The sequence below is a fragment of the Ursus arctos genome, unplaced genomic scaffold, assembly GCF_023065955.2.
Source record: "Ursus arctos isolate Adak ecotype North America unplaced genomic scaffold, UrsArc2.0 scaffold_16, whole genome shotgun sequence".
Lineage (NCBI taxonomy): Eukaryota > Metazoa > Chordata > Mammalia > Carnivora > Ursidae > Ursus > Ursus arctos.
The window spans coordinates 48,467,854-48,490,376 of NW_026622830.1; the positions used below are offsets into that span (position 1 = coordinate 48,467,854).

A 22,523-nucleotide genomic window follows, 5' to 3' on the forward strand; every position below is an offset into this window, starting at 1 on the left:
CTCAGGCTGCTTTTCTTTCCATACCACCTGAAAGAATTGAAAGAATTTTGAAATGCTTGAAAGAATTTCCCGTCGCTGCATTCTATCAAGACTACCCTGAACGGGGCTGTAGTATATCTGCAGCCACTTTCCATCCTGCAGCCACATCCAAGCCCATTCAGCCATGAACCAACCTGTCTTTTCCCTCCTCTGTCGCATGGAGCAATATTGGGTCTTCTGCTCGTCCTCTCTGAAGCTCCTCTGGCCCGTTCATGGGGACTTGCGAGGGAGCCCGTGCACCACACACAGAGTGGCCCCTAGCACCTGCCTCTGCCCACGTGCCAGGGCTGACTCAGGAGCTCAGGCTCCCACCTTACCCCCTTTCAGCCTCGGCCATCCCTCTTGGAAGGACTTTGTGCTCTGCACACATTGCAGAGATACAGGAGGGCACAGGAAAGAAAACCCACTGACCTAAAGAAGCTCCTAAACTATTGACCTCCTTCCATCCTGCCTCCATATTCCCTGGAAGAGAAGAAGAGGAGAGGCCTGCAGGTGTGGACAAAGCCCTGCCCTGGCTGTTTATCTTCCCGGCAATAAAAAGGCCTCCTCGCTGCGGCCAAACTGTTGCTGAAAATTCTGTTTTCAGTGGTGAAACAGATAACTTTGGTCAAATGGCCTGCTGGCGCCGTTTGTCAGGGTGGTCCGTGGACAAGTGGCCTCAGCATCCGCGGAGAGCGTGTTGGAAATGCAGAGTCTCAGGTCCCTCCCAGTGTTACTGAATCAGAATCTGTATTTTCACGAGATCCCCAGGGGATCCAGGCCTAAGACGATGTCTCAAAAACCACTGTTGAATGTTCCCCAAAGAGAAAGCTAATCGGCACCTTGATATACCAAATGGGGAAGGCACGGTTGTTTCCTGGGCCTTTTTGGCAGTTTCTAGCATTCTAGAATTCCATAAAGGGTTGATTCCCCAGTGGACATGGTGGGAGTTGTTGTGCAGGAAAGGAAAGAACACCATACCTGCTGGGAAATGGAGCAAGGACGGAAGCTATGCATGGGCCCAACAGCAAGAGCTCCAACGCGCCAAGGCTGATCCCCTGCTCTAGAGCTCTCTGCTGTTCTTATGCTAGATCCCTTTGTGTCAGGTGATGGGATGGGAGATTGTTCTTGCTTTTGGAGCTGGCCTGTCTTGCTGTAACCGGTCCTCTAAGATTCACTTTTGTTGTATCCCAAAGTTTTGGGACGCTTGTCTTGTCATTGTTTTTGGATTCCATGTAATTTTTTTTCCTATTTTGAATTCCTGGTTGACCCACTCATTTCTCGGGAGCGTGTTCTTTCACCTCCTTGTGTTCATGGTCTTTCCAGGTTTTTCTCTTGTGGTTGATTTCTAGTCCATACCATTGTGGTCAGAAAAGATGTATGCCATGACTTCCATCTTTTTGAATTAGTAGAGACTTGTTCGGTAGCCTAATATGTGATCTGCTCTGGAGGACGTTCCATGTGCAATCGAAAGGAATGAGTATGTGCTGTTGGAGGATGGAATGTTCTGCATGCGTCTGTTAAAACCAGTGCATCACCCAAAGCCACTGTTTCCTTGTTGATTTTCAGTTTGGATCATGTGTCCATTAATAGAAGGGGGGTGTTAGATCCCCTACTGTATTGTATTACAGTCAATTAGTTGCCTGCTTTTTGTTATTAACTGTTTTATGTATTTGGGTCCTCCTATGATGGGTGTCTAAAAATTTAAAATTGTTCTATCTTCTTGTTGCATTGTCTCCATGATTGGGACACAGTGTCCTTCTTTGTGAGTCACTACTCTTTTTTTTTTTATATTCTGTTTTGTCTGATAGAAGTATTCATACCCCTGCTTTGTTTTGGCAACCAGTTGCATGCGAGATGCTTCTCATCTGCTCACTTTCAATGTGCAGGGGACCCAGTAGGTCTGGGGGCTCAGGCTGAGTACCTAATTTCGGACAAGTCAGTGTAAGTGTGCAAACTGAGACTGAGTGTGTAAACTGTTGAATATTAGTGACAATGGAATATTACTCAGCCATCAAAAAGAACGATTTCTCAACATTTGCTGCAATATAGACGGGACTGGAGGAGATAATGCTAAGTCAAGTCAAACAGAGAAGGAAAATTATCATATGGTTTCACTCATTTATGGAACATAAGAAGTAGGAAGATCAGTAGGAGAAGAAAGGGAAGAAGAAAGGGGGGGTAAACAGAAGGGGGAATGAACCACAAGAGACTATGGACACTGGGAAACAAACTGAGGGCTTCAGAGAGGAGGGGAGTGGGGGATTGGGATAGGCTGGTGTTGGGTATTAAGGAGGGCACCTATTGCATGGTACACTGGGTGTTAGACGCAAGTAATGAGTCATGGAACTTTACATCAAAAACTAGGGAAGTACTGTATGCTGACTAACATAATAAAAAAAAATATTATAAAAGAAATAGAGATGATGGACTTCAGAAAACATGGACCTAAAAGTCACGACGGACAGCAAGGAGAGTGTGGGGTTTCTCTGGTCAAGGATATGGCCCATTATCCTGGCAAGAAAGAGCCCATCCCTGATCCATCAGATGCCAGCCAGGGAACAGTAGCTATTGTGCATCTGACGCAGAGCCTGGGGCCTGGAGGGAACTGCTGCTTCAGAAGAACCGCATAAGGAGATGCACGAAGGCTGGAAATCCTGGCTCCTAGGTCAGCATAGATGTTCATGGAACCAGGCTCAGGTGTGCCCTTTAAGGTACCCCTCCCATCTTTTCCCAACACACAAAACAAGCAGGAAAGGGAATCCAGAGATCACTGACAAGAATCCCAGAAAGATTACAAACTTGGTAAATGGCCAACGGGGAGACTGAGGCTGGAAAGTCCTGCCTGCCCTGAGTCCATCTGCAAATTATCTTCCTCTGGCTTTGTCCCCTTCACACGCAGGATTTGATCTCCTTCCGTGTTTTTCCCCACTAGGTGCTGATGCAGTTCCAGAGATTGAACTACAATACGACAAGTTCCAAATACAGGGGCAATACAAAACCAAACACAAAACCAAAAAAGCATCTCAACGGAAGAAGCAGGACACAGTCTTCCTGGCCTTAGAGCGGAGAAAGGCAACCCCAGTCCTGGGGCAGGAAGGAGTTCTGGGGCGTACAAGTCTTAAAGACTCCCACTTTCAGTGGTTGTTGCTATTCCTGGGAAAGTCCCTGCAACCTCTAAATCTCAGGAGTTCTGAGGGGCTGTCTCTGCTGTTTGCCCAAATTCATTGACTGAAATGGACCCGTGCTCTGAGTAAGGGGGATTTGGGGGTGCCCTCCAGTGGCTAGGGAGAAGGGCTGGCACTTCTCCTTCCTCCCACATACAGTAGCTGATGACTCTGGAAGATTTCCTAGGTCAGGAACGAATATGAGAGTCTGTGCAAGTTTTCCATTACTGTAGGAAATAAAAGACCCAAACCACACACATGGGCTCTAAAACAAAAAAAGGGCTTTAATCTCCTAACATGCAAATCTATCACGGTACTATTTAAAACAACTAAATGGTGCCCCTACATAAGGAAATAGATGGGGGGAAGGGGTGTGGAGAAAATGGGCACAAGGATGCAGCTGCTGAGGAATCCCTGCAGGGCCACTGGACACTTGCTCAGCCCTGAGGTTGACTGCGGCCAGTTCTTCTCCTTCTTGAGTGCTGCTGACCAGCTAGGACCGGGGCTCCAGCTGGCAGGACAGGGTGTAGCTAAGGACAGAGGGACACCTGTGAGTTGCCCAGGAGCTTCCATTCAAGAGTCCCTGCCAGTGTTTGCCCACAGCTGGAGTCTGGCGCCCCGGCAACAAGGCCTGAGGCTGCCCAGGGAAGGAGGATCCCAGGAGTGGCCAGCAGAAAGAGTCCACCCCGAACCTCACCGACCCAGCTCCTGATGGGCCTCACCTCTCAGCCTCGCTGAGCGGCTCCATAGCCTGGAACCAGGCCCAAAAAGGATCCTCGGGCTCTAGGGTGTAATTCTCGGCAGCCACCTGGAGCAGCATGATGTCCGTAATGACTTGGTATTCCTGAACAGACAGAGAAGCACAGGATGTATAGGGAGCCTGGGGGGGGGGGGCGGGGAGCTGCAGGGTCTGGTGAGGGTTGAGCACCGGGACCGGGCACCCATCCCAGGTCCTGGCACACATGGCCATCCTCCTCCCTGCAGATTCATCCGGTCTCCACCTGTTCTCAGAGGTATCAGTAGCCCCTCCTCCGGGAAGTTCTCCTGGATGCCATGCTCTGTCCCCATCTCCTAACGGGATGGGACTTGCACTGCTTTCTTCTCAAGGGGTCCCAGGAAATGTGAGGTGGAGGGCATGGAGCCAAGCAATGTTCTTCCCAGGGACATCTCTGAGGCCCACTCCCTACCCTTCCCTGCGGGAAGCGCCACATATGCTCACCTTATTTCTTTTATGGTGGTTGATCTCATTCCCCTGGAAAGCAGACAAAGTCCATCAGAATGAGGCCCCTGGTTCTTAGGAGCACTTGATTCCCATCCCTTCTCATGCTGCACCATGGCCAGGACCCGTGAGGGGGCCGTGCATACACAGATAGCGGGCCTGGGATCTAGGCCAGGCTCTGGGGTCCAGAGAAAGGAGGACATGGGGCAGATGGACTGGCTACAGGTCGGGACCCTGTAGCACCACCCTCTCGGAAGACAGTAGGGGAGGCCGAAGCCTCAGGCAGGAAGGGGCTGCTGCGGCTACTGAGGTGCTTGCTGACGTGGAGGGTCCTGACTTCATTCTCCCCCCACGGGCAAACTCACCGGGGGAGGCTGAGGTCCACTCAGACAGACCTCACGCAGCTTTGCCTTCAGGAAGCTCTGCTGCTTCACCAGTCTTCGGCACCGGGAGCCGTGGCCTAACTGCAGCCTCACCTCGCTCATCCCTGAGATGGGCAACAGCCCCCAGGCTCACAGGGTAGCCGTGAGGCTGTCATGACGGGAGGTTTGCCGAGTCCTGAGAGCTCAGGGCTCAGTACAGGGGCGTTCTGCTCCCAAACCTCCGGATTCTGGTCCCTCCCCCACAATCCTCAGGCTCACCCACCTCCAGATAGTCCTCCATGGCGGTATCTAACATCACCAGCTCGGTGAGGAAAGTGCCAAGGAAAGGCACGACACCCTGTGTCATGAGGGGGAGGGTTGGGATGAGTCCCTGCTCGCTGGTGTCCACAGGGACCCTCCACTGAAACGCTCCAGCCTCCTGGCCCACCCCATGGGTTCACGTGGAGCAGCCTAGGACCCTTAGCAGCCTCCCCCCCACGGGTTCCCTTTCCCCTCCCCCTCCCAGAACATCAGACTCCTCCTCATCACCTTCAGGGCCTGCTTTTCAAAAATGCCAGGGAATGGAGCACTAGGTCGGTCCCTCCCCACCCGCAAAACCCATTCTCTATGGACCTTTCTAGACCCTCCTCCTGGTCCTTTCGAATTAAGAATTGTAGAAGCCGTGTCCCCAGGAGCCGCAGCTGGAGTGGGAAGGTCCCCCTCTTCCTGATCTTTCCTTTTTGGGAGGCCTCCAGCCCTCAGGGAGGAGCCCTCCTCCTCCTCTGACTTTGGAGGCCCTGGGCCTCAGGCACACTCACCTTCTTCTGCATCCTCTTCTGGGCTCCCCGGAGGGCCATCACCAGGGTGGCAAATCTATTGGACGGTCGCTCCTGCAGGACCAAGGACAAGTTCCTTGAGACCATCATACCCTCAGGCCACTTGCCCCCACCATCTTGGACGTCAGAACCTAGACATCTGACCTAACTCATACTGATCCTGAGGCCCCATTATCCAGAAGCAGGCCGTGAGTGATTCCAGAACAATCTCACTGCAACATTCACTCCATGTGTGACCTTGAGCTTGCAGCCTGGCCTCCCCAAGCCTGTTTTCTCATCGGGAAACGTGACAACTCCACCTATCTCCCATGGTCTCCTGAGGACTCAGGATCCTATTACTCTCATCATTGTTGTGGCCCTCAACCCAGCCCAACCCCATCACTGAGCACAGGTCTGTCCTCTGGGCTCTCCAGGTTTGTAGAGGCCCCCACCTGGACCAGCTGTCGACACAGAGAGAGAGGGTGTGTAGGCTAGGGAGTCTGCTTGGACACCACCTGCTTGCCCCCTCGCCACCAACGGCATCCTCACCTAGGCTGTCGCCACATTCATGCCAAAGGCTTCCCCTCCCCAAGGAATGCTTCAGACCATTCCCGACTTCATCCTCGCAGGACCCTGTTCCCTCCCACCCCTCCTCTCTTTCCAGACCTGCACCTTCCAGGCTACCTTGATGAGCAGGTTCCTGCCCTGTGCGGTGTCCTTGCTGCACAGCTTTTGAAAGATCCTCAATGGCTTCCTGAAGAGAGGCAAGGGAGGCACGATCAATGGACGAATAATGTGGCAGGGTTGAGTGCGAGTGCCTTTTCTTTGAGAACCCCAGAGTGTCAACCTGCCTGGTTGAGGGTTTCTTCTGGGATCCTCTGAGCACTAAGGTCTTTGTAGGACATGGGAGGGAGCTCTCATGTGCTCGTCCTGGGCCTCCCTTCCCATATTCATTGAGAAACGCTGTTTGGGTCAATTTGGGGTTCAAATGGGCAGAGAGCTTAGTGGCTGTCAAGGAAACACGTGAAGAGACTTAATGCAGCTCAGCCCCATGTGGGAGATTTGGCAAAACTGATTTCTAAAGCGGGAGGCATGGTGGCCTCCTCACCAGGGAGGCTGAGAGACCCACCCACCAGCCCAGGTCCTGTGGTCGGGGTTTGCCGCCTCCCAGAAGGTCCAAGCTGCCTGACGGTGAAGAGGACAAGCCTCTGGGAGCTCCCTCGTCCATCCTGGTCCCTCCATGGAGAGAGGCCTACTCACCTGGAAACCTTCCCCCACGTGTTCTCGAGGCGGTGAATGGAGACACTCTGCAGAGCCGAGAGGATGGCACGTAAGGACGAGTAGTTCCTCAGGGTTTGACAGGCCTGGGGAGGGAAGAGAATGGGCTGTCACTTGGGGAGCCGGCACCTGATTGGCTCTCAAGCTTCAGTCCCCCTCAGGGGAAAGTGCTCCTGCTGGAGGAAGCCGCTGTCCAGGGACCTGCCGAAGGGCACACGTGAGGCCCAGAGGAGGAGGAAGATTTTACTCACTCCAAGGAAGGAGCCAGGCAGAAACGGAGCATCCCAGCATGGGGCCATGCAAGGCGAGGTCAGCATGCCCCTGGACGGAAGAGCCTAGGGACTGCACAGTCCCTAGGGCAAAGACCAGGGCCTTCCACCCTGAGACCTGATCAAGGGAAGAGCAGTGCCCGAGACTCAGGAGAGCACCTCGGCTGGGCTTCCCGTTGCATACCTTGGCCACCTTGATCCAGTGCTCCACCACCATGGCCCTGTCCCGGGCTGTCATGCTTGGGTTGCCAAGGCAGGTGGTGATGACACACTTGGCCACACCGTTGAACTGGGCGACAGTGGCCCGGACTGTGGGTGCCAGGTGCTCATTGCCAGGCTTGTTGCGCTTGGACCAGACGGAGCCCAGGCACTGATGGGGCAGCAGCTTCTTGAACAGCTCCTAGAGAACAGGCGGACCTTGGTTCACCCAGCCATTTCCCATGCAAGACGCATGTCCTACGTAGGGGTCACAGGTCAGAGCTGGACCTCAGGGAGCTGAGAATCTGGCCTGAGCCTGGTTGGAGACCGTGGATTTCATTCCATTGTTTTTCCCTGAGGGAACCCAGTACACAATGACCCAGGAGCAAACAGAGCAAGGGAAGGAAGGAGGGCATTGGCACCCTGATCATGCTCAGGAACTCCCAGCTCCTGGTGGCACTGCAAGGTGGTCCAACCCAAGGGGGCTTCTTCCCCTCCCCTCCAACTGGCCATCCCCCTGGTCCTTCCCCCCTTTCAGATGCACATTCTCACACGGGAGCTGCAACCACACGTTCTTCCGTCTGCCCTGTCCTCATGGACACATCAGATGCCTAATCAATGCTGAGGGTACTCATCCTCCAAGGCACATGAGTGGGTGACCCATGGACTTGACTGAACACAGGGAGCTGCCCTCCTCCACCCACGGGACCAGGGCCTGCCCATTGGTCTCTCCATTCTGGCTCATTTCTTCTCCCTAGTACCTCCGTATCAGTGCTTATCAGGGTCTCTCGCTACAGTCCGCAGCTGGACAGTGAAAGCTTGGGGCTAAGCGCCTTGATGGGTTGACAGGGTTGGGAAGTGGTGGAGCTGAGATTTGGTCCCAGACCATAGGAGTCCACATCAGGGAAAGGCAGGTGTGGGGCAGGTGAGAGCAGAAGGAAGGCCTGCCCCTGGCCCACCCTGAGAGCCCAGCTGCTCACCGCATCCATATACGTGAGCTGCTCTGCCACCAGCCTGGGAGGGAAGTCCAGGAGGTCGGGCTTCTCCTCACCCAGCTGGTTCTTTGGGGTGACACAGCGGTGGCAGGAAGCCTCTGGGGCCGCGGTGGGCTCTGTGGCTGTTGCCTGAGTGAAACTTTCTAGCAAAAAGGGTGGTCCAGCTGACTGCTGCTCAGCACCCGGCACACATGCAGAAGATGGGAGCACGGGTTGCAGTTCTGGAACAGCTGACGGAGGGGAGGCTGGCTCTGACACCGCAGGTGACAGTTGACACAGAGCCGGGGTCGCCTCTAGCTCTATAGGAGGCCCTGTTCCTGGCTCTGCCGCTGGAAGGAGCCCTGGAGCTGGCACTGGGGCAGGAGACAGAGAAAGGTTCATCCACATCACTGACTTTCCGTATGCCTTTGCAAAACCAGGACAGACCCCATGGCCTTGAAAGGAATACCCAGCCCATGAACCGCATCCCAGTTAGCCTTCCCAGCTTGCCATCCCCCTTACCCTCCACCTCTGCCTCAGTGAGCGCCAGAAGTTCCCGCTGCATCAGGAGAAGGGGGACATGGTTTGTCAGGTCCCAGGCATGCCACTTCAGAACCATGGCCCCATGCACATAGGCCACCTTGATCTCGACACGGTCACAGCCCAGGGACTGATAGATAGCCTGCAAATTCTGGTCAGGCCAGGTACCCAAGAAGGGAGACAGGGTGCTGGGAAGAGTCATATGTGGAGCAGAGTCAGAGGCCTGGCCTTGCATTGCACATGCTACTCCCACAGCACCGTTCTTTCTGTATGGGTCCCAGAGGATGGCCCCAGCCCCCTTCCAACCCCTCTCTAGCTGCCCTCGTAGTGGGAGGCCTGGTCCTCCAGAAAACCTGAATGAGTCTGGTTTTTCCACTTCTCCTCTCCTCTACCTGGCCATGGGCCTGGTCTACTCTATCCTCCATGCACACCAGTATCAAGGCTCAGGTTGGAGGCAGATTTGTGAGTGGTTGGCTCAGCACACCCTCGGTTCTTGGCCCCGGTTGGGGTGGTCAGCAGGGAGGGGCAGGCAGAGCAAGTTGGGACCGTCAAAGGGATGGGTGTTTCAGGCACCCACTGAGCCCAGACTGTGCTCTGCCGCCCAGAGGGCCCGGGACCCCCTCCACAGACTTCTTTGACTCATCTGCTTCTTCACATGAAGCCCCCCAGATGAAGCCCACCCACTGGAAATCAAGAGATCGGTGAGATCCCTGGTTTGGCAAATCCCTCCCCAGCCACCACCCCTGTAGTCCCCCACCCTGCTCTGTGGAGGCAGCCAGCCCTGCTTCTGGACCCAAACCCCTGTCCCAGTTTTACTTGATCATTTCATCTGTCCTATGATCCAGCTCTCGGTGGATCCTTTCAAAGCTAGAGGAGGCTACGAAGATATCACATCTAACAACCATTGGACATGCGTGCTTAGGGTGTGCAGAGTGCCTATCTGACCCTCTGACTAGAACTGAGACCCAGACACTGTATCTCCTCTCTCCATTCACATTCCTAGGTGCTTAATATACATTCTTGAATGACTACTTCCCAGCCCGCACTTTCCAAATCCTGAGTGGCCCGTGGGCTGGTCTGCCTGCTCCCAGTGTGCCCCTGAGCTGCTCACACAAAGGACAACTACCAGAACCATCTAGATGGAATCTCAGAAGTCCTTTGCACATGGGGAAACTGCCTGCTTTGCATTTCCTTTCGTCAACCCAGAAGGGCCACCGGCCTGTGAGGGTTGCACTTGAGAGCTTCTTGACCGGAGAGAGAGAACTATTAAGCAAGAAGATGCCCAGCACGTCCAGGAGCCCTTTCTACAGAGCCAAGCACCAGAGTAGCCCGTGCCATGTTTCCTCCCATGATTTCCTACAGTAACTGTATGAGGTTCATCCTCTTAACCACCCCACTTTTCAGAAGAGGAAAGGGAAGGTCAGAGAGGGGTAGGGCCATTCCCGAGATGTACACCCAGTAGATGGGAGGCTCACCCTGTGCTGTGCATGGGGTGGGCACTCACCTATTGAACTGCTGGCCCGGGACCTGTGTGGCTGAAGTGAACATCTCGTACATGCAGAAGATCGTTGAGGTGGTTGAGATGCTCCCATCTGGGAAGGATGGCACCAGGGACTGTACGAAATGCTCCATTGTGCCTTCTCGGAGCCTCAGCATCGTCTGGGCCTCATCCAGGGACAGGGATGATTCCTTTTCCCACCAGGTAGAGAAGGGGGGTGTGGGGGGCAATGGAGTCAGCTTCAACACCACGAACCACCAGGATGATCAGGGTCTGGTGCTCAGACCAGAGAGTCCCATCCCTTCGGGAACTTGTGCAAGAAAAGGGACTTGAGGGCCCACCCAGAAAAAGGCTCTAGGCTTGAAAGTACAATTGCCTTTAGGGGTGAAATGAGAAAGCATTGGTCACTTCAACACATCTTGTTAGCTGAGCCACCACAGCCTTTCTCTCTCTGAATAGGCTTTATTAAGAACTGTATGCCTTTGAGTCATCAGTCAACATCCCTACTGCAGACAGGAGAAAGCAGAGGCTTAGCATCTCCAACACTGCTCGAGATCATAGACGTTGGGCCTGAGAACTGTCCAGAGCATGGAATGCATGGCATTTCCCTAGGCTGCTGCGGCCTGCTCTGTTCCTAAGGTGGGGAGAAAGGTTCAGGGGAAATCCACCTTCCTCGGCAGGCCCCAGGGGAGCCGGTTGTTTCTAGTGTGGGTTCTGGCCTTGCCGTGATCATCTGTGGGTCCTGAGATTGGACATCAATCTGGACCTGTTCTCACCCCAGACCAGCATTGGATGCTGTTGTGGGCCGAGGCACCTGCTGCTTGTCAAGGGAGATGGAGTAGCTGAGCCCTTGGAGCAAGCAGCTCCTCAAAGATGGCCTGGATTGAACTCTGAAAAGACAGAGTCCACTACCTGGGCCAGGAGGCATCAGAGGCCTTGCACCCAATCCGTGCTTGAAAGGCTGAATCACGGTGGCAGACAACCTCCCATACGGAGGTCCAAAAAGACATATGAGGACACAGCTTGTGACCCGGGGGACATACAATGAGTTGATGTGTTCTGAGAGGTGATACGTTACAGAGGAACATATAGAATGGCTCCATCCCACCGTTCCTTTTATGTTCAATCACCCTGTGTGGGGTGAGGATTCATAAGGCCTTGGACACGTTCTCCAAGGACAGTGGAGCTGGGTTCTACACAGGATGGCTGGGGTGAGTCAAGAAAATACTCAAAACAGTAGCAAAATGCAAAGACACTCATGGCTGTGGGAAAAGTCACACAAAACAGAATGAAACAGAATAACCCACGCCCCAAACTGCAAAAAACATGACCACTATTCTCTACCATTCCCACCTATGGGAAGAGTGACTTCCTACCTTCTCCCATAGCTGGTGGTGGAGGTGTGGATACTGGGATGACTTTGTGGTTGGGCCTGCGGGGCACTCATATAGAAACACCATGGGAGGGCCCCAGGTTTGTCCCCATATTTGTGTGGGGGCCCTGGGTGTGTGGAACCCTCTTCCCATTCTCACCTCAGAGCGGCACTGATCCTGGGTGGCCTGGTGCACCTGCCACTTGTCTAGGGCGTTGTAGTTGAAGTCCCAGACCAGCTCTTCGATGACCTCCTGGGTGCAGCTCTGAAAATGTAGTGCCCCATAGACATGGGGTCAAGAGACATTAGTGTCCTCCCGGGACATTGCCACAAGGGGCCACCCGCATTAGAAATCCTGCTCTCCAGTTGAGGCAAAGAGGGACAGCTGAAAAGACATCGAGCAAGGACGTAGCCGGATGAAACTCTAGAGCTCGTGATTAACATCGAGGTAGTTGAGCTTGGTCCCCAGTGCTCAGCTTCTCATCCCGCCTGCTATGACCTGGGGTGTGAACATGAAAGATGGGCCAGGCTTCCAACACCTGGCAGCTTCCTTCTGCCCAGGAAGGGTGTGTCCCACATCCTCTGTCCCCTTCTCTACACATAGACAACCAGCCCCCCACCCCAACACACACACAGGGACACACATAATGAGGGGCAAGAGGTGTGGGCCTGCTGAGGTGACATCACAGTTGTTGCCTGCTCTCCAGTGGGCTGCCCTGAGCTGCCTCGTGTTACCTGTTGGTGTCTCCTGCCACATGTCCAGAGGGCTCGGAAAAGCGGGCTGAGCCGACGTCTACAATTATTTGAAAGTCTCTCTCTCTGGGCTTGCCTGGGCCCAGAGACCCTGAAGGGAGGAAGGCAGCAAGAGAACATCCTGTTCTCTCGAACGTCTCCACTCAAGTGAGCTGGAGAGCAGGTTGTCTTTTGAATCTGGGTGCCCGGTTACCAGAGTTCTAAGTTCAGTTGGGGCCTATCACAGAGGAAGTGAGGTCACTCTTTCAAGATTCTAATCCCTGGGACCATGTGTTCAGTCAGACCTATCCAGAGCCCCTTCTTGGAAGTTGACTCCTTAGCTTTCTCCCCCATGTCATCTCCTGAACTGGACACAATGAGCCAAAAAGGCCATAGCCACCACTCTCTGGAAATGGAACTAGGGTCCGAAGCTTCAGGAGGCAGAGCTGAATTCAGACCTTACGTTCTGTGTTTCTTTGCGCACTTGTGTGTCCTATGTCATTGCGTCTCTCACGTAGTCCCCACTTTCCCAGCCTGCAGTGTGGGGATCAGGCTAGAATCTACTTCCTTGGGACATCCTCTGGTGTCTGTGGATAAGAGTATTTATTACATGTGTGGGGTGGTCCCCTGTGTATCTGAGGCACAATTTTCAAGATGGAAGAATTACAAGAAGGGGTGGGACTTGGCATGGAGGGCCGCTCAGAAGAGGCCTGGGTTCCAGCCATGTAATACTGCAACTGTCACTTTCCCTCTTGGCCTCATTTTAAGGTGGGCACCATGATGGTCTGGAAAAGCAAGAAGATGCAGGCATTGTCAACCTCTGTAGTAAAACCATGCAATTGTTTCCCGTTATATGAAGAACGAGACCCCGTTACCTCGTTTGGGTCTATGAGGGGAGCGGCTTTCACCATGGCTCCCAGGGATCCTGACCTGTGGTATAGGCATCAGACTGTAACCGCTAAGTGGTCAGTGACTGGCTTTTGACCCACAGGACATATTCAACGTGATGAAGTACCATGCCTAGAGCTTCTCTACATGCCATGCAAAGAGTTTCTCACTCCCTAGTTACTTTCCATCATGTTCCACTACTCACTCCTTCCCTTTCCCTTCTTCTTCTCTCTCTCTGAAGCAGAACCAAGCACCGATGTTTTGAGCTGCCATCTACAGAGGCTCACAGGATAGAGAACGGAGGCAGTGCCAAGGCCAAAAGACACACAGGAACTCAGCTTCTGAGTCCAGATGGCATCCCGAGTCACGTGAGCCAAGTTATGACAAAATCCTCTTCCAGTATGGCCCTGGTCACAGCCGCAGCCACTGACACACCTTGAGCCTTGGGAACCATGCTAATTTGGGCCCACATTCTTCACCCACAAATACTGTTAGAAATTAAAGCGATGCACCTGCACATGCAGGGTATCAGGGCAATGCAGTCCCGGGGCAACTCTAGATAAGTAACAGTCTCCCAGGCCTCAGCATCTGTCCCTGCCTTCCTCCCTCCCCTCTGCTCTCCTCCTAGTGTCCCTGCAGCCACCTTGGCTGCCTTTTTCACTCCTCTGGCCAAACTGGCTTCTGTTATTGAGTGTCTGCAGCACAAGTCACTTCTTCCTGAAACGCTGCTCCCTGACGTGTGCAGGCCTAGCTCCCTTTGGTCAATCTGTTCTCAGCAACCTCAGCCTCAGTGAGGCCTTTCATATCTTTCCATGCAATGACTCCCCAGCCTTCCTCCGTAGCACACTTCATTCCTACTACAGAGCGCTTGCTCTTTTCTTTCACGTGCGTTCTCTTTGGAGCTTTGGTCCATGTGTAGACTGGGAGCTCCTAAAGCAAAGGAGCCCTAGGTAATTTCAGCTCCGCGCACGGGCCCAGCAAGATACCTGGCATAGGGCAGTGCTCAGTGTGTAGTTACTGAATGAATAATTGAGAAGATCTTGGAGCCCACCTCCCCTCTTAAGCACCTAGACTGCAGAATGCTACTAAAACTTTCAAGCTGTTTCTGGGCAGGGGCGACAACCACAATGGCCTCTGCCTGACTCTTCCTGCTCCAGTTCCTCCAGCAGAACTCACCAGGTACCATGGACAAGGAAGCGCCCTGCACCCAGTTCTCCAGCTCAGGTGGCACAGCCCCACGCAGGCACACCAGCAAAAAAAGCCATGCCTTTTCTCGGGGGTCCTCAACGCAGTGCCTTTGCAGAGTCACAGAGCAAAGGAGCAGGGTCTCTATTTTTCCCTTCTCTGTGGAATCTGAGACAAAGAAGAGAAAAGGAGGAAGACTAACTCAGAACAAGAGATCAGATAAAAGTAACCGGAAGCAGAGGGCGGAGGGGGTGCAGGAATTGAGTGAATGGTGAAAAGGTACAAATTCCAGTTTCAGATCAATAAGGAATAGGGATTTACAGTACACCCCAGGACTACAGTTCATTACTGCTCTATGGTGTATTTGAGAGGTGTGAAAAGAGCAAGTTCTGAGAGTTCTCATCACAAAGAAAAACCTCTCTTTCTTTTCTTTTTACTTCATTTTTGTATCTCTAGAGATGATGATGGCGGCGGACTAAATTTATTCTGGCGATCGTTTCACAGTATACGAAAGGAACATCATTACGCCAGGTATCTTAAACATACACAGTTCTGTATGTCAAATGTATCAAAACAACTGGAGCAAAAAAATATTTTAATATTCATAGAGAGCATCAGGAAATTGGACATGGTAAAAAGAACGTCACGTAAACAAAACTGAAAACAGCAGAACCGAAAGCCAGTAGGTTATCCTAGGGGTTAAAAACTTCAAGCCATTGGCATAGAAAGTCGATTCTGAAATTAAAAATCAGTGAATTAAAATTAAAGCAGATGAAATAGAATTTTAAAATTTTGTTCCATTTAACAATTTGTCAAAGAATAGAAAGTCTTAATAAGTGACCTCAGATAGTAACTTTTGAAAAAACTGTTCATGTTTTGGAAAATTCTGATTGTAAGCTTCCAAGTGGGCACAGAATGAGAACATTTTGTTTGATCAAAGTCGCCTCATGGAAAATGGCTGAAGCAAAATGTCTGAGATGGGACCTAAACGAAAGGATATAAATGGCTAGACGAAATTGTCCCGAGTTCGTTTCTCCGTATTTGCAGTTTACATTTATTTTCATGTCGTTAAGTCCATTAAGTTCATGGAGTACATTCTAAGTGTATTCCATGCATTAATATGTTTGAACAACCTCCCTGTAACCCAGCTTCACATCTCATTGTATCTTGTAAAACTCAAACTCTATACCGTGAATCAGAAACTTCCGATGACCGCCTACTTCCAGCCCTTGGCAACACCATTCTACTGTCTTTGGCAATTTACTCTAGGTAGGTCCTAAGAGTGAAGTCAAAGTGTGTATTTTCATGAATACTCATCTACTTAGCATAATATCCTCAAGGTTCACCCATGTTGTGGCAAATGTCAATGTCTTCTTCCACTTTGAAGAATCAATGCTATTCCAATATGTGTACATACAACATCTGTTCCTCCCTCGACAGATACTTGGATTGCTTTCATGGGTTAGCTATTATGAATAATGATGCCATGAAAATGTGTGTTCAGATATGTCTTCAAGACCATGCTGTCAATTAATTTGGGTATACACCCCAGAAGTGGAGTTACTGGAACACATAGTAAGTCTAATTTTAATTTTTTTTGAAACTACCATACTGATTTCACAACTGTGCTGTTAAACATTCCTACCACACACACTGAATAAGGCTTCCATCTTCTCCACATCTTGGCCAACACTTGCTCTTTTTTTCCCTTCTGATTGCTTTTTTTTTTTTTTTTTGGAAGAGTCATCTTAAAGGATGTAAAATGGTATCTCATTGCTTTTTATAATTTGCATTTCCCTTAACATTAGTGATGTATCTTTTCAAATTTCTTTTCACGTGCACATCTTTGAGGATATGCCTATTCCCAATTTGCACATTCACGCATTGCATTCATTTTGTTGTCTGTTGTTGAGTTCATGTGATCTCTATTCATTCTGGATATTGAGCCCCTGCCAGATAGACAGTTTGCAAATATGGTCTCCCATCTTGTGGATTGTGTTTTTACTTCATTGCTAATGTCTTTAACGTCACAAAGATTGTAAGTATTCTGAATGTCCTGTACGTGAATTTATTTTTCTTTTCTATCCTGTGCCTTGCAGGTCATATCCATTAAAGCATGGCCAAATCCTATTTTGTGAAGCTATGAAAATGAATATTATTGGACTGCACTTCCGAGATGAAAAAGGTTCATTAGTGGAGTAAGAGAGCAGCATGAACTGGAGAAGCACGGGCATGATGATGGGGTCATGACGCTATGTGATCGCAAGAGGATAGGAATATGTATGATGGGCCAGCATGAGCTGTGTACTGGAAATGGGACCTTGTCCATTTTGTGCAGCACCTACGTGGATGATGGGAGCAGTGAGACATATGACTGGACGGAATCCCGAGCTCAGCCCTTCTTCCAAGTTAGACTTTCATTGCACTCTGATCCATTAACGTTTGAAGAGTTTCTTAATCAGATGAGGGACATAGTCTTACATGCTAGAAGGTGATGAACGTGGTGTGTGGGCGTGTCTGCAAGGAACTCCGTATCCCTCCCATCTTGGTGAGCCACTGTCTGGAGTCCATGGCAAAGAAGGTTAGAGTACTAAATTACACTGGGGTCAAACCAAAGGGGAACAGTATGTCCCTCCTATGCTGAGCTGAAGTCAGGCAAGACCTTTATATGTTTGCTCTGTGTTCCCAGTTCATGGTCCCTAAGTTCTGCAGGTTCCTCTCTGGGAGAGAGGAGATGGACATGTTTGAGGGGGAGCTGGAGAGCTGTATCACCACCAGGAATGAGACCGAGAGCCGACTCCCAGTCATCGTGCAAGTGAAAAAATGGGATCAATGTCATCAAAGAGAAAACCATCAGCCACCAGTATTCATGCCGCCTGTGAGGAAATCTTGTCGAGAGGCACTTGTAAGTGATGGAGGGTGCACACCTGTAGTAACTCTGTGGCAAGTACAGATGTTACCTGCTTGAGGTGACCCACCTTGAAGAGACAAAGTTTTTGCCACCCTGTCAAGGGTGCTCGGAATGTACTCGAAGGGCAAGAGGCCTGGAACTGAAAGCATGTTTGAAAGTCTCTTTAGGGCTGAAATGAAAAAGGCAGCATGCCCTGAAAACTGCCTCACCTTGAATAGGCTAGCTCCCTTCATTGCTTGTGGGAAGAAAAGAAATCATCCGGTATTTTTCGTATTGAAAACAAGAAAACACAGAACCTTGGATTTCCGTTGTTTTTTTATTGAAATTCGATTAGCCGACATACAGCCCATCCTTATTTCAGATGTAGTGTTGAATAACTCATCAGTTGCATATACCACTCAGTGCTCATCACATCACGTGCCCTCCTTTATGCTCCTCACCCAATTGCCCCATCCCCCCACCCAGCTCCCCTCCAGCCACCCTCAGTTGTTCTCTGTGCTTAAGAGCCCCTCATGGTTTTGCTCCGTCTCTGATGGCTTCCCGGTCAGTTTTCCCTCCTTTCCCCTATGATTATCATCAGTTTTCACTCATATGTGGAACGTAAGAAACAGTGTAGAGGATCATAGTGGATTTTCTTTAAAAGGATGTTATTTTCTGTCTTTCCATGTTTGACTGCATTTCACTTTTCTTTAAAAATGACACGTTCAAATGATATGTCCATTGACCCTGGAGGGTTGGGCGTTCTTCACACTTCCTCAATGAGTTAGGACCCTGAACCAGGTGTCAGGAGAACCTCCTCTGTGTTATTGTTCCCCGGGTGCCCTTGTTGGGCTTCAGCTTCCTTATCTGTAATACGATGAGAGATACGAATGCTAAATATTTTCCGAAAGTTGTTCCCGCTACAAACGTTCGATGGCTACCGATAGTCGAATATTGCTTCATCCACGAGACAAAGGTTAGGAATCGTTATTTCAATTACTTCGTGAAGACACACAACCAAGTAGAATGAGAACACCAGAGGAGCATCGCTCCAATAGGACTCGAGTGAAACTCTGCTCCAACTGCCAGTAGCATAGGACGTTACCTTTTACGTGAACACAGAGGTGGGCCCTGGCCTTTCCATAGAAACAGACTGTCCTTTTGTCTTTGGACATTTTCATTTACCTTTCATGTGGATTGACGTTCAGCCCGATGAGACCTCATGAGGAAACTCTGCGTATTCTAAGCTTAGATCTCATAGGACCGATTTTTCTTAAGTTTTGAAACTACACTATAATTGAAAGACAGTGTTATATTCCTTTCAGGTGAACAGCAGGGACTCAATAGTTCTGTACATTACACAGTGCTCAGCACCATAAGTGTACTCTTAATCCCCATGACCTATTTCACCCATCCCCCCACCTGGCCATCCCCAGTCTGTGCTCTACATTTGAGACTGGTTTTTTGTTTGTTTTCTCTTTGTTCTTTCTTTTTGTCTCTTAAGTGCCACACAGGAGTCAAACCCATGTTAACATAACACACATCGACTTTAAAGCTTACCTCCGTTTCATGGTCTGGATGAAATGTGCTGACTATACCACCACGTTGACTCCACAGTGGCTCCCAGGGATCCCCACCCGTGCTATATACCTCCCTGTCTATCCACTGCCTGGTTGCTAATAGGTTTCTGACCAAGAGAATATGACAGAACATTGTCACTTTCCTGTTACTCTCTTCTGTTCCCTTCCTTTCTTTCCTGTATCCCTGCACTGGGGAAGCAAGCACTGGTGTTTAGAACTGCCCTACATAAAGGCCCACAGAGGAAGGAACCTAGGGAGTGCCCAGGCTAATAGGCAGAAAAGAACTCAAATTCAGGATTTCGCTTAAACCCACTTTGTTGAGTCTGAGCTAAATCCTGACATTAGTCACATCAGTGACTTGGGAGCAAATCTTACCACAGTTGGGCCTCGGGTGAGGCGCAGATTGCATCACACAGAGACCTGGGGGCAGAAACACCCAGTCTCAACTGTGCAGAGATTCCAGGCCCCCCCGAATTGGGAGCTAGGAAATATCACGCTTCAGAAGTGCTAAGCTTTCTAGTAGTGTTCTCAGAGACAAACAGATAGCTAACTCAGTCGACCAGGCTTCGGCACCTGGCCCTCCCATCCACTGCCATCTCTTGTTCTCACCTCCCAGCCTCCACCAGCCACTCTGGCCACTTTCCGAATCTTCTTTCGTCAAACTAGTTTCTGTCTGAGAGATTTGGCCCCAGCGGTGCCCTCTCCCTGACACACTGTTCCCAGAGGTGTGCAGCTCTTGCTCCCTCTTGTCAATCTGCTACCAGCAGATGTCACCATGTGGAGGCCTTCCAGACCCTCCTCTCCTGTGACTCCCTAGCCCTCCCTACTACACTGTGCTGGTAACTGGAGTATAATATCTGCTCTGTTCTTTCACACGTCTTGCTTTCAAGGTGTTCTCCATCAGAACAGCAGAAACAACTTGGCCATTTGCAGACTGCACTGGGGCCCACCAACTCACCTGGCACAGGCTGAGTGCTCAGAGCATAGTTGCTGAAAGAAGAAATGGGAAGGTCTTGGGGCCCTGCCTTCCATCCTTGTCACCATGTCCATTCCTGAGCCCGTTATGCTAGCACTGGGATGGGCAATGTGAGAGGCTAGAATGGATATCAAGTGGCCAAGATGTACTCGGCTGCTTAGTGCCTTTTCCAGGTTGAATGCGCTTGGGCGGATGTCAATGTGTGATGCAAAGATCATCATACCTGGTGCCCACTCCCATGGGTCCACCTACATGTCTGTTCCCCAGGACTAATTGTCATAAATCTTCTTCCTCCCAGTCCCTGACCAACGAGCCAAATCATCTACCACTGCCACGAGCCAATGTATATTCTTTCCTCAGGCTGCTTTTCTTTCCATACCACCTGAAAGAATTGAAAGAATTTTGAAATGCTTGAAAGAATTTCCCGTCGCTGCATTCTATCAAGACTACCCTGAACGGGGCTGTAGTATATCTGCAGCCACTTTCCATCCTGCAGCCACATCCAAGCCCATTCAGCCATGAACCAACCTGTCTTTTCCCTCCTCTGTCGCATGGAGCAATATTGGGTCTTCTGCTCGTCCTCTCTGAAGCTCCTCTGGCCCGTTCATGGGGACTTGCGAGGGAGCCCGTGCACCACACACAGAGTGGCCCCTAGCACCTGCCTCTGCCCACGTGCCAGGGCTGACTCAGGAGCTCAGGCTCCCACCTTACCCCCTTTCAGCCTCGGCCATCCCTCTTGGAAGGACTTTGTGCTCTGCACACATTGCAGAGATACAGGAGGGCACAGGAAAGAAAACCCACTGACCTAAAGAAGCTCCTAAACTATTGACCTCCTTCCATCCTGCCTCCATATTCCCTGGAAGAGAAGAAGAGGAGAGGCCTGCAGGTGTGGACAAAGCCCTGCCCTGGCTGTTTATCTTCCCGGCAATAAAAAGGCCTCCTCGCTGCGGCCAAACTGTTGCTGAAAATTCTGTTTTCAGTGGTGAAACAGATAACTTTGGTCAAATGGCCTGCTGGCGCCGTTTGTCAGGGTGGTCCGTGGACAAGTGGCCTCAGCATCCGCGGAGAGCGTGTTGGAAATGCAGAGTCTCAGGTCCCTCCCAGTGTTACTGAATCAGAATCTGTATTTTCACGAGATCCCCAGGGGATCCAGGCCTAAGACGATGTCTCAAAAACCACTGTTGAATGTTCCCCAAAGAGAAAGCTAATCGGCACCTTGATATACCAAATGGGGAAGGCACGGTTGTTTCCTGGGCCTTTTTGGCAGTTTCTAGCATTCTAGAATTCCATAAAGGGTTGATTCCCCAGTGGACATGGTGGGAGTTGTTGTGCAGGAAAGGAAAGAACACCATACCTGCTGGGAAATGGAGCAAGGACGGAAGCTATGCATGGGCCCAACAGCAAGAGCTCCAACGCGCCAAGGCTGATCCCCTGCTCTAGAGCTCTCTGCTGTTCTTATGCTAGATCCCTTTGTGTCAGGTGATGGGATGGGAGATTGTTCTTGCTTTTGGAGCTGGCCTGTCTTGCTGTAACCGGTCCTCTAAGATTCACTTTTGTTGTATCCCAAAGTTTTGGGACGCTTGTCTTGTCATTGTTTTTGGATTCCATGTAATTTTTTTTCCTATTTTGAATTCCTGGTTGACCCACTCATTTCTCGGGAGCGTGTTCTTTCACCTCCTTGTGTTCATGGTCTTTCCAGGTTTTTCTCTTGTGGTTGATTTCTAGTCCATACCATTGTGGTCAGAAAAGATGTATGCCATGACTTCCATCTTTTTGAATTAGTAGAGACTTGTTCGGTAGCCTAATATGTGATCTGCTCTGGAGGACGTTCCATGTGCAATCGAAAGGAATGAGTATGTGCTGTTGGAGGATGGAATGTTCTGCATGCGTCTGTTAAAACCAGTGCATCACCCAAAGCCACTGTTTCCTTGTTGATTTTCAGTTTGGATCATGTGTCCATTAATAGAAGGGGGGTGTTAGATCCCCTACTGTATTGTATTACAGTCAATTAGTTGCCTGCTTTTTGTTATTAACTGTTTTATGTATTTGGGTCCTCCTATGATGGGTGTCTAAAAATTTAAAATTGTTCTATCTTCTTGTTGCATTGTCTCCATGATTGGGACACAGTGTCCTTCTTTGTGAGTCACTACTCTTTTTTTTTTTATATTCTGTTTTGTCTGATAGAAGTATTCATACCCCTGCTTTGTTTTGGCAACCAGTTGCATGCGAGATGCTTCTCATCTGCTCACTTTCAATGTGCAGGGGACCCAGTAGGTCTGGGGGCTCAGGCTGAGTACCTAATTTCGGACAAGTCAGTGTAAGTGTGCAAACTGAGACTGAGTGTGTAAACTGTTGAATATTAGTGACAATGGAATATTACTCAGCCATCAAAAAGAACGATTTCTCAACATTTGCTGCAACATAGACGGGACTGGAGGAGATAATGCTAAGTCAAGTCAAACAGAGAAGGAAAATTATCATATGGTTTCACTCATTTATGGAACATAAGAAGTAGGAAGATCAGTAGGAGAAGAAAGGGAAGAAGAAAGGGGGGGTAAACAG

At 50.4% G+C, this 22,523-nt stretch overlaps 1 protein-coding gene and 1 long non-coding RNA gene across 2 annotated transcripts; one reads left to right on the top strand and one right to left on the bottom strand.

Annotated features, from left to right (window-relative positions):
* Positions 1–3,449: 3,449 nt before the first annotated feature.
* Positions 3,450–11,914, bottom strand: LOC130543813 (ral guanine nucleotide dissociation stimulator-like). The gene is made up of 10 exons (XM_057312737.1): positions 10,345–11,914; positions 8,307–9,028; positions 7,313–7,528; positions 6,842–6,945; positions 6,266–6,335; positions 5,585–5,656; positions 5,050–5,124; positions 4,405–4,437; positions 3,908–4,029; positions 3,450–3,715 (listed from the first exon to the last, which is right to left on the bottom strand). The coding sequence occupies exons 2-10, from the start codon at positions 8,706–8,708 to the stop codon at positions 3,679–3,681; spliced, it is 1,131 nt and encodes a 376-aa protein (XP_057168720.1). The 5' UTR covers positions 8,709–9,028; positions 10,345–11,914; the 3' UTR covers positions 3,450–3,678.
* A 2,703-nt stretch (positions 11,915–14,617) lies between these two features.
* On the top strand, positions 14,618–22,055 carry LOC130543816 (uncharacterized). Its single transcript, XR_008959431.1, has 2 exons — positions 14,618–16,090; positions 16,615–22,055. It is a non-coding gene; the product is annotated as an uncharacterized LOC130543816 (long non-coding RNA).
* Positions 22,056–22,523: the final 468 nt, after the last annotated feature.